The sequence below is a fragment of the Phallusia mammillata genome, chromosome 8, assembly GCF_965637545.1.
Source record: "Phallusia mammillata chromosome 8, kaPhaMamm4.hap1.1, whole genome shotgun sequence".
NCBI classification, from domain to species: Eukaryota; Metazoa; Chordata; class Ascidiacea; order Phlebobranchia; family Ascidiidae; genus Phallusia; species Phallusia mammillata.
The window spans coordinates 9,545,294-9,559,105 of NC_137259.1; the positions used below are offsets into that span (position 1 = coordinate 9,545,294).

A 13,812-nucleotide genomic window follows, 5' to 3' on the forward strand; every position below is an offset into this window, starting at 1 on the left:
TGAGTGTGCTGAATTTGTCAGCTAAGTAATATCCATGTCTAAGTGCTATTTTAAATTGGTGGGTAAACAAATAGATAAACAAATATATGAATATTTAGGCTTGGGGCGAAATTTTTTGGCTGTGTTATTTTAGCCTTTTGAACATTTCTTTTAAGTGTAATAAAAAGGGCTAAGCAGATAGGATCCATCGTTGTGGTTTGGAACAAAATACGTGTTTTTTTTTAAATAAATGTTTGTCTTATATACAACTGTTACTAACATGTGACAGGTATTAAAAGGAGATGTGCAAACTGCTATAAGGACTCATGAACTTTTGTATCAAGTATTCACTCGGCATACATTTCTTCCTGAGGCATTTACCACTTCTTTTGATATTCATTGGGGCCAGTATCCGCTACGTCCTGAGTTTGCTGAAAGCACTTACCTTTTATATAAGGTACCAAAATCGTATGTTGTGCTGTTTACCATTGATTTGCATTGTTATAAAAAAGAACACCATAACTTCTAAAATGTCACTATTCTGAAATGTGATAGAATATCAAGAAAATGTTAAAGTATTTTAGTATCGGTAAAAACATTTCTTTTCCAAAACTTAAACTTGTGGCAATGATACAATTTTGTTGCTTGAAAGTACTGAAAGTTTTAGGTTTAACTATAGTGTATACTAAAATTATAGAAAAATGCAATATTTTGCTCACAAACATTGACATGTTACTGAACAATGAAAAGTCGCATGTATGACTGCAATTTTGTTTTCAGGCTACCGGTGATCCATACTATATAGAAGTTGGGAAAACTATTGTGGAAAATCTAGAAAAAAGAGCTCGTGTGAAGTGTGGTTTTGCTGGCATAAAGGTAGCAAGAAAAGTGCCCATCTTCTCTTTGTTGTTCTCAGGGTCGGGTCAAAAGTATACTTTTAATTCTTGATCAACACAAATGTCTGATTTGAGTAATATATTGTTTCTTGTTTGACCTCTACAATAAAGGACCACACCAACTAATCATTGGTCCATGATTTTACTTAATTTTTTGTTTTCTATAGTTGCCCAAAGTGTTTTGCCATGAGATGCTTCTTGAATTTTGATGAAACTTTTACAGATGGAAGATATGGTCATGTAGATGTGCCATTTATTTCTTTGACTTGATAGTCCCATCGTGTAGATGTGTTTACCCCAGTAGCTTCCAAAATGTTATACATTCCCAACAGTCAATGTTGCAGGAGACTACAAACGAAAACTTTCTGTAGAGTAATACTGTCATTTTTGGCAGTTAGGGAGCGTTATAGTCTTATGACTAGGGTTTCTCAAATTTGCCACTTTGGCTTATCCCGGGATTCCGGGACAAAAACAACCTCAATCCCGGGATATCCCGGGATTTTATTCGATTTTTGTTAAATTTATAATATTAGTTTGTTTGTTTCATTTTTATTTCTAGTGGGCCGGCAAAGCATCAATGCAATATGTTCAGAAGGCCACCGTAGAGCAGCCTGTTATTTTCTAAGTTAATTGAATATTTTTTTAAGTTGAAATCAGTTTTCAAATTAGTCAGTTGGTAAGTCCAATTTAGTTCAACCCATCAGGTTCCAGCTACTGAGATAGGATTAGAACCCACAATCTTGTGACACACGTCGATGGCGCTATAACCACACCGCCGTCTTGGAATTTTACAAATTGCCAGATTTTTACCAACTGGAGAGCTATAGCGCGAATTTGACAAACTGGGTTCTATAACGTGGGTTCTAACACTGTTGTAATGTTCGCAACAGCAGAACTATTTATCATTCCTGTTTGAATTGTTGCAAGAAACCTCGGTGAACACTTTAATTCACGGAAACCCAGTGGATGTCGCACCTCTGGTTGAAGAGTGCAACTAAAAAAGCATTCAATTTTTGTCCCGGGATATCCCGGGACAAAGAAAAAATCCCGGGATAGAATTTTTTGCTAAAATTGTCTGTTTTTTTTGTAATTATATAATGACAATAATGATGCAAAAAGAATACAGACAAAACTTTTAAAGCTGGGTTATTGCTAAAATTGGTTAAGTTTTTTCTTAAGAATCTAAAAATAACCAGGACGTTAAATCCGCACAAACGCGCATGTGGGGACTCATTCGTTTTTGCTTGCAAAAACAATCATATATGTACATCAAATGATGTGTATAGTAAATTGGTAAATATCGTATAGATTATATAAAATGGAAGAATATCAAAAAGCCACCTTTCTAGTTTCACTCATTTTGTTGTTGTTATTTTTTTCCGCCATGAAGATTGTCCATGCACTTTTGGTAACAAATCTTAGATGGATTTGAATGAAGCTTTTACAGATTGTAGATATGGTCATGTACTGCCATTTGTTTTGTTTCACTCGATAGCCCCAGTTTTTACCCCACTAGCCCTGAATTTTTAACCAGTGTCTGAATTGAATAAAATTTTGACAGTTTGTTTATTTTGTCATAATTGGGTGCCGATTGTTGTGTTTCACCCTGTAGTCCCAATATTTAGGGGCTAGTGGGGTAAATGTTGAAATTGAAATGAAATTTAAATTGCTTGTCGAATTTGCTGTTTGTGGTTGTTTTGCTGTTTGTGGTTGTTTGTGGTTTTTTACCCTATGGTCCCGTTATTTACCACTTGTTTCCTTTAGAATAGAAAATTAAGTAGGACAAACTTAAACAATGGGTGATTTAATAAGATTTGGATAGTTCGTACTTAACATAGCATGATTATTTATGTACAGTACCGATCACTGTGTTTAACCTAACAAAACCAAACTTTTTCGTGATTATCTCTTGAAATGCATTAATTATCTCTTGAACTTTGCATGTCTGGGGACCCATGAGTTTATGCTTGCAGAAACATACAAAACAGTGATTAATATGGGAACCGATATAAACTTAATGCGGGGAATATATTAACATTCCAAAAAAGGTCATAGTGTGTGTACAATGGCAAAACCTGCAAAGCCATCCTTCTAGTTAAAATTGTACAAGAAACACAAAATGACTTGATGTGTAGAAATGTGCATGTTGGTACCACATTCCACATCTAACTTTAGTTATCTAATTGGTACTTTGTTTATCCAATTTTCAGCCCCTTTTATTTTAAAGGATGTCCGTACATTTACACATGAAGACCGCATGGATTCATATTTTCTGGCTGAGATGTTCAAGTATTTGTATTTACTGTTTACTCCTGAAAATAACAAAGTTGGAATTGCAATTGACAAATATATTTTGACAACAGAAGCACATGTTTTACCTTTAAAATTGTCATTGCAAAAATCCTTCTTCAACAATGTATCATTCCCGGAGGTAGGATTTATTGACTATTACTGGTTGGCCCAGTTTTGCACTAAATTAAGTTTTGTGTCAATGTCTTGGCCAAAATTTTAGGTGATAAAAGTAGAAGATGGAACAGTTGATTGCACATTATTCCTTTGTTTGAATTGTTTGCTTTATGATGACATATGTTATTCTTTGCAAAAGTGTGTTATTGACTTAAGTCCGTGGTTCCCAAACTTTTTGACCTTGCGGCACCCTATCAAAGAGATAAATAGTTTGCGGCACCCTGGCAAAACTGGATCAATTTTTTTAGGTTTCTGCATTTCAAATAACCATATTAAATAAGGCGCCGGGAATAACTGCGAGATGCGAAACCTAATCAGCGCTGAAACTCAGTTAGAAATAAATAAATTCCACACTTAACAGGTTAAAGGTAACATAAAGAATGGGCTGCAGTATTGCAATATCGATACCTCGCGGCATCCTTGAGCATTGCAATTGGCACCCCTGGGTGCCGCGGCACACTGGTTGGGAACCACTGACTTAAGTCATAGTCACACATACTTCTAAAAATATATAGCAAATTACCTAATCTAGTCACACAATTAAACAGCATAGCAATTAAGCAGATACTATTGGTTCCCATTTTCTGGGGACACATACTGTTTTTCTTTTTTTTGTCTCTTTTGCCCCCAACTGACTGAGCAGTATACTAACCCAAAAGTGCTAGAAAATAACAGGTCAGGTGATATTTGTTTGTTGAAAAAATAATAAGCCTTTGTTTGTTTTAACTTAATGTGTGATGCATTTGTATGCCCTTAATATGTGCGTTACTACATGCCGTAATGGAAAAGATAAGCCTTTGTTTTAGCAAAAACTGCACTAAGTTATTATGTCATGCTGTCATAGTAGGCCATGTCCATTAAAGGTGTCAGGTGTCTTACCGAATCAGCTGGTCATCAAGCATTCATCATGATATGGCAAAGTGGGGTAGAAAAATCTAGCAGACAGTGGGACTCAAACCCAATAACAGTAGTCTTTTCGGGTCTGGCACTACACAGCCTCAGCAGTGAACCCACCGAAAGCAGAATCACAAGCACTGTTGCCTGCCTTGTACGCTGCACAAGTAAGATTTGGAGTAGGGGACTACCAGATTGACCATATCCGTTAAGATAAACATTAATTCACAACTGAGATAAGCCTTTAATTCACAACTGAGATCAAGGGGACACATCTTCCTATCACTCTGTTTTTTTTTCTTCTCTGTTCTTTTCTTCTTGTTCAGTGAAAGTTTGTCCATACACTTTTGGCATGAAATGTTAGATGAATTTGTATGAAACTTTCACAGATGGTAGATCTGGGCATGTAAATGTACCATTTGTTTTGTTTCACTTGAAAGCCTCAGTATTTACCCCACTAGCCACCTAAAATGGGTAAATTTTTTAACAGTGTCCGAATTGAATGAAATTTGGATAGTTTGTCATTTTGCCATAATTTCGTGACGGTTGTTGTGTTTTATCCTGTAGCCCCAATATTTACACCGCTGGTCCCCCAAAATGGGTGAATTTTTTAAACAATGTCCGAATTGGATGAAATTTAAACAGTTTTTTTATTTTTGCTATTGATAGGTGTCGATTGTTGTGTTTTACCCTGTAGCCCCGCGCACCCCACTAGGTCTCTAAAATGGGTGAATTTTTTTAAACAATGTCTAAAGTTGATAAAATTTTAACAGTTTGTTCATTTTGCCATTTATAGGTGTAAATTATTGTGTTTCATCCTTAAGCGCCAATATAAAATTTTAACTATTTGTAGAATATGCCATTATGATGTATTATGTGTTACAATGTAGCCCCACTAACCCCTAAAATGGGTAGATTTTGCAAGCAATACCCAAATTAATTGTGGGTTGGTTTTGGGGTGTTAACAGCCTGATGACGTCAGAAGCATTATGGGTTGTTGCTTAAAACACCTCCTAGTGGTCAAAATTTCAGACATTAATCAAAATTTTACAGGACTATTCATTGGTTTATTGTGGTTCTATATTTTATACATTTGGGTGTATACCCCCATCAGCTACCCCAGTAGCCCCCCAAAGTGGGTGAATATTTAAACAGTGTCAGAATTGAATGAAATTTGGACTACTTGTAGAATTTGTCATTTATATGAGCTGTTTGTTATGGGTCCCCTTCCCTGAAGGGGACACATATTGTTTTTGTCTATATTTTTTTTCGTCTAACGCGGATTTGTTCTCACGTTTCGGTTAAGAAAGAATGGTTCAAACTTTTTCAAATTTACACACATTATAGATATTGGTCTAAAGATGGTCCATGTGGATTTTGACCCCGTTTGATCCCTCGGTTCACCCACAGCCCCCCAAAACGTGAAATTTTTAAAACAGCTATACTTGCTAAAGCAGATGATTCTGGAGTTTCATAATTTTTTGATTGGTACATTGCAGCGTATTTTAAAGTATTTTGTAACTTGAAGTTGTATATATCCGTTTTCACCCCTTTACCCCCAAATATTTGTTTGTTTGTTCACATGTTAATGAGGTCAGAAATACAAGACTTAACCTGCTGACTTTTTAACAGCTGTGGATAGGGTGCTCCTTGTTGGCTGTTAAAAATTTCTGTGCAATCGGCTCTGTAATTACCAGACTTGGACAACTAGATAATTCTAGTTGTCTAGTTGAGCAAATTAGAGCAAAATGGCGGTAATTGTAGTTCTAATCTAATTTAGAATTATCGAGTAAGCTCCAATTCTAATTCTAATCTAATTCACAGTTTTCCCAAAATTGCTAGTTTGTCCAACGGCACTTTTAGGCATGTGATCTGAGCATGCATTTTTTAACCATAACGCACAAAACCATCCAATTAACAAGACCAAACTACATCACTGAAACACGTTTATCAGTGAAATTTGGCACTCAGCTCCGTTTAAACACGTTTTAGACGCACCGAATCGTATTGTTTTAAATGTGCAAATCTACAAGTTTAAATTTGAAACAAACTAAAGTTGATTGGCTTAAATCTAATTCTAGTTTGAATTCTAGTTTAATTTCTAGATTTTGAGAAAATTCTAATTCTAATTCTAATCTAATTTGCAAAAAAAGGAGATGCTCTAATTTTAATTCTAATCTAATTTGAAAAACCGAAAAAAAATCTAGTTGTCCAAGTCTGGTAATTACTCTTACAGCCCCAAATATGTTTTTACGTGCTATCTTTAGCCAAATTTGTGCTCGCTCAGTGCACAGCTGACGCAATGGGAGTGATTGACGATAGTGGCGCATAGAAAAAAATGCCTCTGCTTCACGCATGAACGCAGTCGTCACTTGACCATTTTCTCACTGGTTGGAATTAAGATGTTGCGTTGTTAGTTATATTGCGCTGTAAACGTTAATGTAGGTCAACTTATTCGTGTTTCAAAACGCAGAGCGACAACGCAGTACGATTTGTTACACCGGTGTAACATGACTTCTCAAACTTAAAGCGTTAATAAAGCTGTTTCAGAACAGGTTTTGGACATAAAAAGCCCAGCTAAGCAATCATATTGTTGGTATGTAGAAACTTAACGGCGCCAGGGAACGCTATGTGTGGATTAAAAATCCTAATTCAACAAACAAAGGGCTATTAAGGAAAAAAATGTTGAAACTTTGTTAAACGTTTCTGGTTGATTTTGTGACTGATACAAAACAAAAGTTTATAAATATTTCTTTAATACGACAAATGTCATCTGTTCAATTCAAATTCTTACCTAGCATATGCATGCACCATTCATCCTGTTACGAATTCAAAATATATGTGTGTGGGGGGACCCATTGGTTTTTGCTTGCAAAAACAATTATGTTATAATAGGCCACAAAAATATTTGTACCATACTGAATGTATCCATAAAATATATATCCCTTACAATTATAATGAATGGTGCGTAAATATGGCACAGTTTCTGTAAAATGGAATAAGGCAAAACCACTATTCCAGTTTAACAATGATTGTGCCCTATTTTTTCTGTTACCAAATCGCATGTGCACATGTGTGGGGACCCATTAGATTATGCTTGCAGAAACAATTATGTTATAAAGTGCCAGGAAAAAGATAGGGACCCAATGAAATGTAGGTGCCAATATATATCCATAATAAATATAGTAAATGGTATATGGGATACATCGTTAAATATGATGTAGTATATATAAACTGGCAATATACAGGAAAACCACTATTCTAGTTGTTTTTAAACCTTTATCCCCGAAATTTACCCCTTCAGACCCCTAAAATGGGTGAGTTTTTTAAACAGTGTCAGAATTTATTAAAATTTGAAAAGCTTGCAGAATTTGTCATTTATAGGTGTCAATTGTTGTGTTTAACCCTGTAACCCCAATAATTACCCCTCTAGCCTCCTAAAAAGGGGGAATTTTTAAAACATTGTCTGAATTTGATGAAATTTGGACAGCTTACAGAGTGTGCTATTTATAGTTGTTGTTTGTTATGTTCAACCCTGTCACCCCAACATTTACCCCACCAGCCCCCCAAATGGGTCAATTTTGTAAACAATGTCAGAATTGAATGAAATTTACATAGCTTGTAGAGTGTGCTATTTATAGGTGTGTAATGTTGTGTTTAACCCTGTTGCCCCAAGATTTACTCTACTAGCCCCCCAAAATGGTTCAATTTTTTTAAACAATGTATGAATTAAAGGAAATTTGGACAGTTTGTAGAGCAGCGGTTCTTAACCTTTTTTGTCCACGCCCCCCTAAGGTGTTTGTCGGGCACTTCACGCCCCCCTGAAACAGGCAAAAAACGACAGTTTTTTCGAACACATGCAGCAATGGAACTACAAGAAGTTTCCGTTGCCTATGTTGTAAACCAGGGATCACCTAATTACGGCCCAGGGGCGTTAAAAGTGTAAAGATTCATTATACATTTTGGCAATAATTTTACCTGGTTTAACAGGATTACAAGGCATAAGTATCATCCAAAAGCAGTTTGTTACGTCACAGACAAAAGCAAAGAATAGTAATTGTGTGCGAACAATTGCCTTTTTAGTTCTTTGTGGTAGAATAAACGTCCATTAGTTGGTATGTGACAGTTTTAGATTTTTCATAGTTTTACAATTAAACAGAATACAAATAAGAGCGTAGGAAGACATGAAGACCCTTTGTGGTCTGGTCAAAATCGCCTCATGTGTGCCAGTTTGGGAAAGGCTGCGTCAGGGCTTGTAACCCATGCGGCTCTCGCGCGTGATTAATAAAATTATCCGGCCCGCAGTTAAAAAAATTTGGTGAACCCTGTTCTAAACTGACAAACCAAAAACTTTGCCTTGTATGTCATTATTTAAAATTTGTGTTACGCCATAAGGTATCGCATCATAATATTCGTTTTTTTTTTGAAAACGTGGTGCTCGCAAACAATACACTACAATTGCAAAATTAATTTTAGGGGGAGGTGAGTCCAAAGTTAAATAAATTTGGTTATTTAACTTTTGGCTCACGCCCCCCCTGGAAATGTCTCGTGCCCCCCCGGTTAAGAACCACTGTTGTAGAGTGTACCATTCGTAGGTGTTGGTTGTTGTGTTAAACTTTGTAGTACCTATCATTTACTCCACTAGACCACTACAGTCAAGTGCAATTCACCATTAATAGGAGCTGATTGTTGTGTTTTAGCCTGTTTTCTCACTATTTAACACTTTTTTCTCAGATAGTCATCAAATAGAAAAACTTTAATAAATGTATGAATGGAATGGATTTGAATAGTTTGTACTCCATACAGCGTATTTATTTAGGCACAGTACCGATCACTGTGTTTGACGCCAAACTTTCTCATTGTTATCTCTTGAAATGCATTATTTACAACTTTGCATGTGTGGGGACCCATGAGTTTCTGCTTGCAGTTTCTGCTGGAATATGTTAACATTTCAAATATGTTTTAGTGTATATGCAATGGCAAAATTTGCTAAGCCACCCTTATAGTTGCTTTTTTATTTATAACGTGAGTATCCCAGACAGTACCTGTAAAGAGAGATTTGAAAGTTCCACACATTAATTCCTGCAGTCTATCATGACATTACACTTACTTATGAATTGGTTCTATTTGATTTTCCTATTTTCTTTACTACTTCATGTAAAACATGCGTTTTAATCAAAATAGTAAGTTATTTTACTAATTATGGGTCCCCTTCCCTAAAGGGGACACATATTGATTTTACTCAAATTGTTTGTTTGTTTTTCTTGTTTTTTTCTTCCTTTTTTTTCTTCCCAAAGTTTGTCCGACTCGTTTTTCCATCAAATATTTGATGGATTTGGCTGAAATTTACACAGATGGTAGATGTAGTTATGTAGATGTGCATCCCACTTTGTTTTTGTTGATAACCCTAGTATTTACCCCGCTAGCCCCCTAAAATAGGTATTTTCCCCCGAAGTTTGTCCGACTTGTTTGGCCATCAAATGTTTCATGGATTTGGGTGAAATTTACACAGATGGTAGATATAGTTATGTAGATGTGCATCCCAGTTTGATTTTGTTGATAACCCCAGGATTTACACCGCTAGCCCCCTAATATGGGTATTTTTTCCCCATAGTTTGTCCGACTCGTTTTTCCATCAAATGTTTGATGGATTTGGCTGAAATTTACACAGATGGTAGATGTAGTTATGTAGATGTGCATCCCACTTTGTTTTTGTTGATAACCCTAGTATTTACCCCGCTAGCCCCCTAAAATGGGTATTTTTCCCCGAAGTTTGTCCGACTTGTTTGGCCATCAAATGTTTCATGGATTTGGGTGAAATTTACACAGATGGTAGATATAGTTATGTAGATGTGCATCCCACTTTGATTTTGTTGATAACCCCAGGATTTACACCGCTAGCCCCCTAATATGGGTATTTTTTCCCCATAGTTTGTCCGACTCGTTTTTCCATCAAATGTTTGTTGGATTTGGCTGAAATTTACACAGATGGTAGATGTAGTTATGTAGATGTGCATCCCACTTTGTTTTTGTTGATAACCCTAGTATTTACCTGCTAGCCCCCTAAAATGGGTATTTTTCCCCGAAGTTGGTCCGACTTGTTTGGCCATCAAATGTTTGATGGATTTAGGTGAAATTTACACAGATGGTAAAAATAGTTATGTAGATGTGCATCCCACTTTGTTTTTGTTGATAACCCCAGTGTTTACCCCGCTAGTCCCCTAAAATGGGTGAGTTTTTAAACAGTTTCAGAATTGGCTAAAATTTGGATAGCTTGTAGAGTATGCCATTTATAGGTGTCGATTGTTGTGTTTAACCCTCTAGCCCTAACATTTACCCCACAAGCCCCCAAAGTGTAAGATGTATTTGTATGTTACTGGACACCCCAAAGAAAGATTTATGTGGCGCAATAGTGTTACAAGGACAACCAGTTGTATGTTATTCGTTTGTGACTTTATGGGTTACTTGGTGGACGTTTTTGCGCCATGGCAGTTAGCGGGTTGTTAACAGCCCTATGACGTCAGAAACATTAACGGTTGTTGCTTAAAACACCTAGTGGTCAAAATTTTAAACATTGGTGGATTGGGCGGAACTATTGATTGAGTCATTGAGGTTTCATATTTTGTTTGTTGTTTGTCGAATCCTGTTAGTTACCCCACTAGCCCCCTCAAATGGGTGAGTTTATTAAACAGTGTCGGAATAGGCTAAATATTTGGGTAGCATGTAGTGATGTACCGAATCGGCGAAATTTTGAATCGGCCGAAACCGAATATTCGGCGGTTTTGCCTTATAAATTCGGCCGAATCAACCGAATCATTTATGATGTCACGTGAAATCATGCTCTATGCATTTGAAATGAAAACATAAGTTATTTACCAGGCAATTAGTGCAGAATGGTTGTGTTTCGTCCCTAATTTAGTTCTGTGGGGTTTAGCATTGCCGCAAGCATAATTGTCAACCCGACAATGACTTGCTGATTTTTTGTCTGCGGTAGGAAAAGCGATAATGTGTTAAAAATATAATGATTGACGCGATTTTAGTAGGTGCTAAGCAGAAGAGACGCGTTTAACGCTTGAAATGTGTGTTCGTAAAAGATTCGGTTTCGGCCGAATCGCAAAAAATTATTCGGCCGAAACCGAATCTTTGCAAAAGTGGCCGATTCGGCCGAATAAATTCGGCAAACCGAATATTCGGTACATCTCTAGTAGCATGTGGACTATGCTATTTGTAGGTTTCGATTGATGTGTTTTACTTTGTAGCCCCAACATATAATCAACTAGCCCGCTAAAATAAGTGAATTGTTTAAAAACCGTCAAATAAAATTTGCAAAGTTATTGAACATACTAAGCCCTCAAATGTTCTAATTTGCCCTGTAGCACCACAATTTAACCAACTGGTCCCTAAAATGGGTGACCCTTTTAACAATAAGCCTTTTTACATGGAGCGTTTGAGCGTATTCGATACGCATTTATCTCGTTTTCGACGACTTCTCTGATTCTCGATGGGCTCGGCACAGGTAGTTTGAATACGCTTAGGAGAACTCTTTTGTGAACAAGTAGGTCAACTTGAAACCATATGTAGTTTGTTTAATTTGGTGCCGAAAATAACGGGGAAATTTGTAGCTAATGCTGAATAAACGTTCCATACAACAAGTTACATATTTAATTAGGTTTTTCGTCAAACTGGTGCAAAGATATACAAATTAGTCGTTTTTTATACATATAACCCACAAGAGACTCTAATGAAACAAATTTAATAGATTTGTGTAGTCATATAAAGGAATTTTTAATGTGCTACATGGCCTGGAAATGTAACACAGTTTTAGTATGTACAACTTAGAAATCAGCACTAATTACTATTGGACAATCAAGTCAGAGTGATCTATACACTTCGAATGTTTCTTCCAACTATTCCTGAGGGTTTAACTTTTCAGAATCAAAAAAATCTATACATTTGGAATGTCTAAACTCGATGCAAACAACTGCTGCACACAAATTAATTCAGATTTTTTGGAAGAATGGACTAAAAGTCTAAAAATACTTTAAAATTAACAATTATCTGGCCTTGTGTTTGTATATCACTTTACAATAACCACCATCGTTTTTGCGCAAAGCTGAAAACCTTGAATGCGATTTGGTTCGGTAGCCATGTAATTTTATGCTTTAGCGAATCGAAATCGTGACGTCATACAATGCGCATCAACGATACGATTCGATTCGCTCATGTAAAAATGCTTAATGTTCAAATTGAATGAAAATTGCACAGCTTGTAGAATTTGCTGTTCATAGGTGTCTATTTTTTGTTTTACACCATTACGCCACTATTTACTCCTTCTTTTCTTTGAAAAAGAACATTAAATAGGACATACTTCAAACAATATATTATTATTTAAGCCCAGTGCCGATTACTCTGTTTTGCTTAACAGCACCCAACTTTATAATGGTTATCTCCTGAAATGCATTATTTACAACTTTGCATGTGTGGGGACCCATGAGTTTCTGCCTGCAGAAACAACTAACGATATAAAAGACGATAGCTAATATGGGACCCCAAAAAAATAAGCATAGGAAATATATTAATGTTTAAAATAGGTTATAGTGTATGTGCAACGACAAAATGTGCTATTTAACAAATATGTCGTTCAACTGGTGTAATGTTAAACAAAAATACTAGTTGTTTTTGTCCATAACTTGTATTTTTGCTGACGTTTCGCCCACCAGATCGGTAGGGCTTCATCAGAGCAATGAATGACGATTGCGAGCAACAAGCGAAAAGGCGCAAGAACAGCGGGATACGATGAAAAATAATTACATTATAACAAAGGCCATCCGAAAAGAGAAGTGCCCGTTGCAAAACGATAAAGCGACACTATAATGTCCGAAATTTGATGGATTGGTTGGACGTCTTGGGTGGAACCCTAGGGTTCCGTACAACTCTCTCAGGGGTTCCATGAACTTTAAGGGTTCCGCAGGGGTTCCCCGAGCTTTCTTGTACCCATTCAAAAATGATTCATGATATCATTGTGGCGAACAGCAATGCTCGCCTGTACAATCTAGTTAACCTTGTCTAATTTACCCAATCTAGTTAACCCATTGAGCAATTGTGACGTAGTAAACCAAGCTTTGCTACTCTGTGGCCGAAGTGTGAGACAAATACAGAAACGACAAACGACCAATCCAAGTAACATTGTAAATCGTTTCAGTGAATCGTTTTATTGAAGTCAACTTATATTATGTGCTTGGGGTGTGTTGACTAAACACAGTGTCGTAGGCAACAGAACATTTTGGGGGTGCCAAATATTGAAGCTGTTGAATAACAAATCCAAGATCATCTGCTATTCCTTTCCTATTTCCTGAGTAACACTAGGCGTTAGGGATGAGCCAAAACTGCAAATGTTCTGTTTGGTCGAGCAAGGAGCATCTCACGTTAATGCTTGGTGCTCTGCCGAGCACGCGGGGGTCAGTTTGCGCAACTGCTTGGCCGACTAGGCCCATCCCTACTAGGTGTAAAAGGTGTTTTCTCTAATGACTGGTGATGTTTACTTTAATATTTACTTAAAGTCTTATAATTTCTTGTT

General features: G+C 36.5%; 1 protein-coding gene across 2 annotated transcripts in view; it reads left to right on the plus strand.

The window, feature by feature from the left end:
- Nucleotides 1-13,812, plus strand: part of LOC145204665 (ER degradation-enhancing alpha-mannosidase-like protein 3) — a 74,711-nt gene that overhangs the window by 44,363 nt on the left and 16,536 nt on the right. The window contains exons 10-12 of one of the 2 annotated variants that reach the window (XM_080077258.1): nucleotides 269-436; nucleotides 760-855; nucleotides 3,103-3,306. In XM_080077258.1, the coding sequence (XP_079933384.1) occupies nucleotides 269-436; nucleotides 760-855; nucleotides 3,103-3,306 (468 nt within the window). The remainder of the gene's footprint in view (nucleotides 1-268; nucleotides 437-759; nucleotides 856-3,102; nucleotides 3,307-13,812) is intronic. The other variant, XM_080077259.1, reaches the window with a different exon arrangement.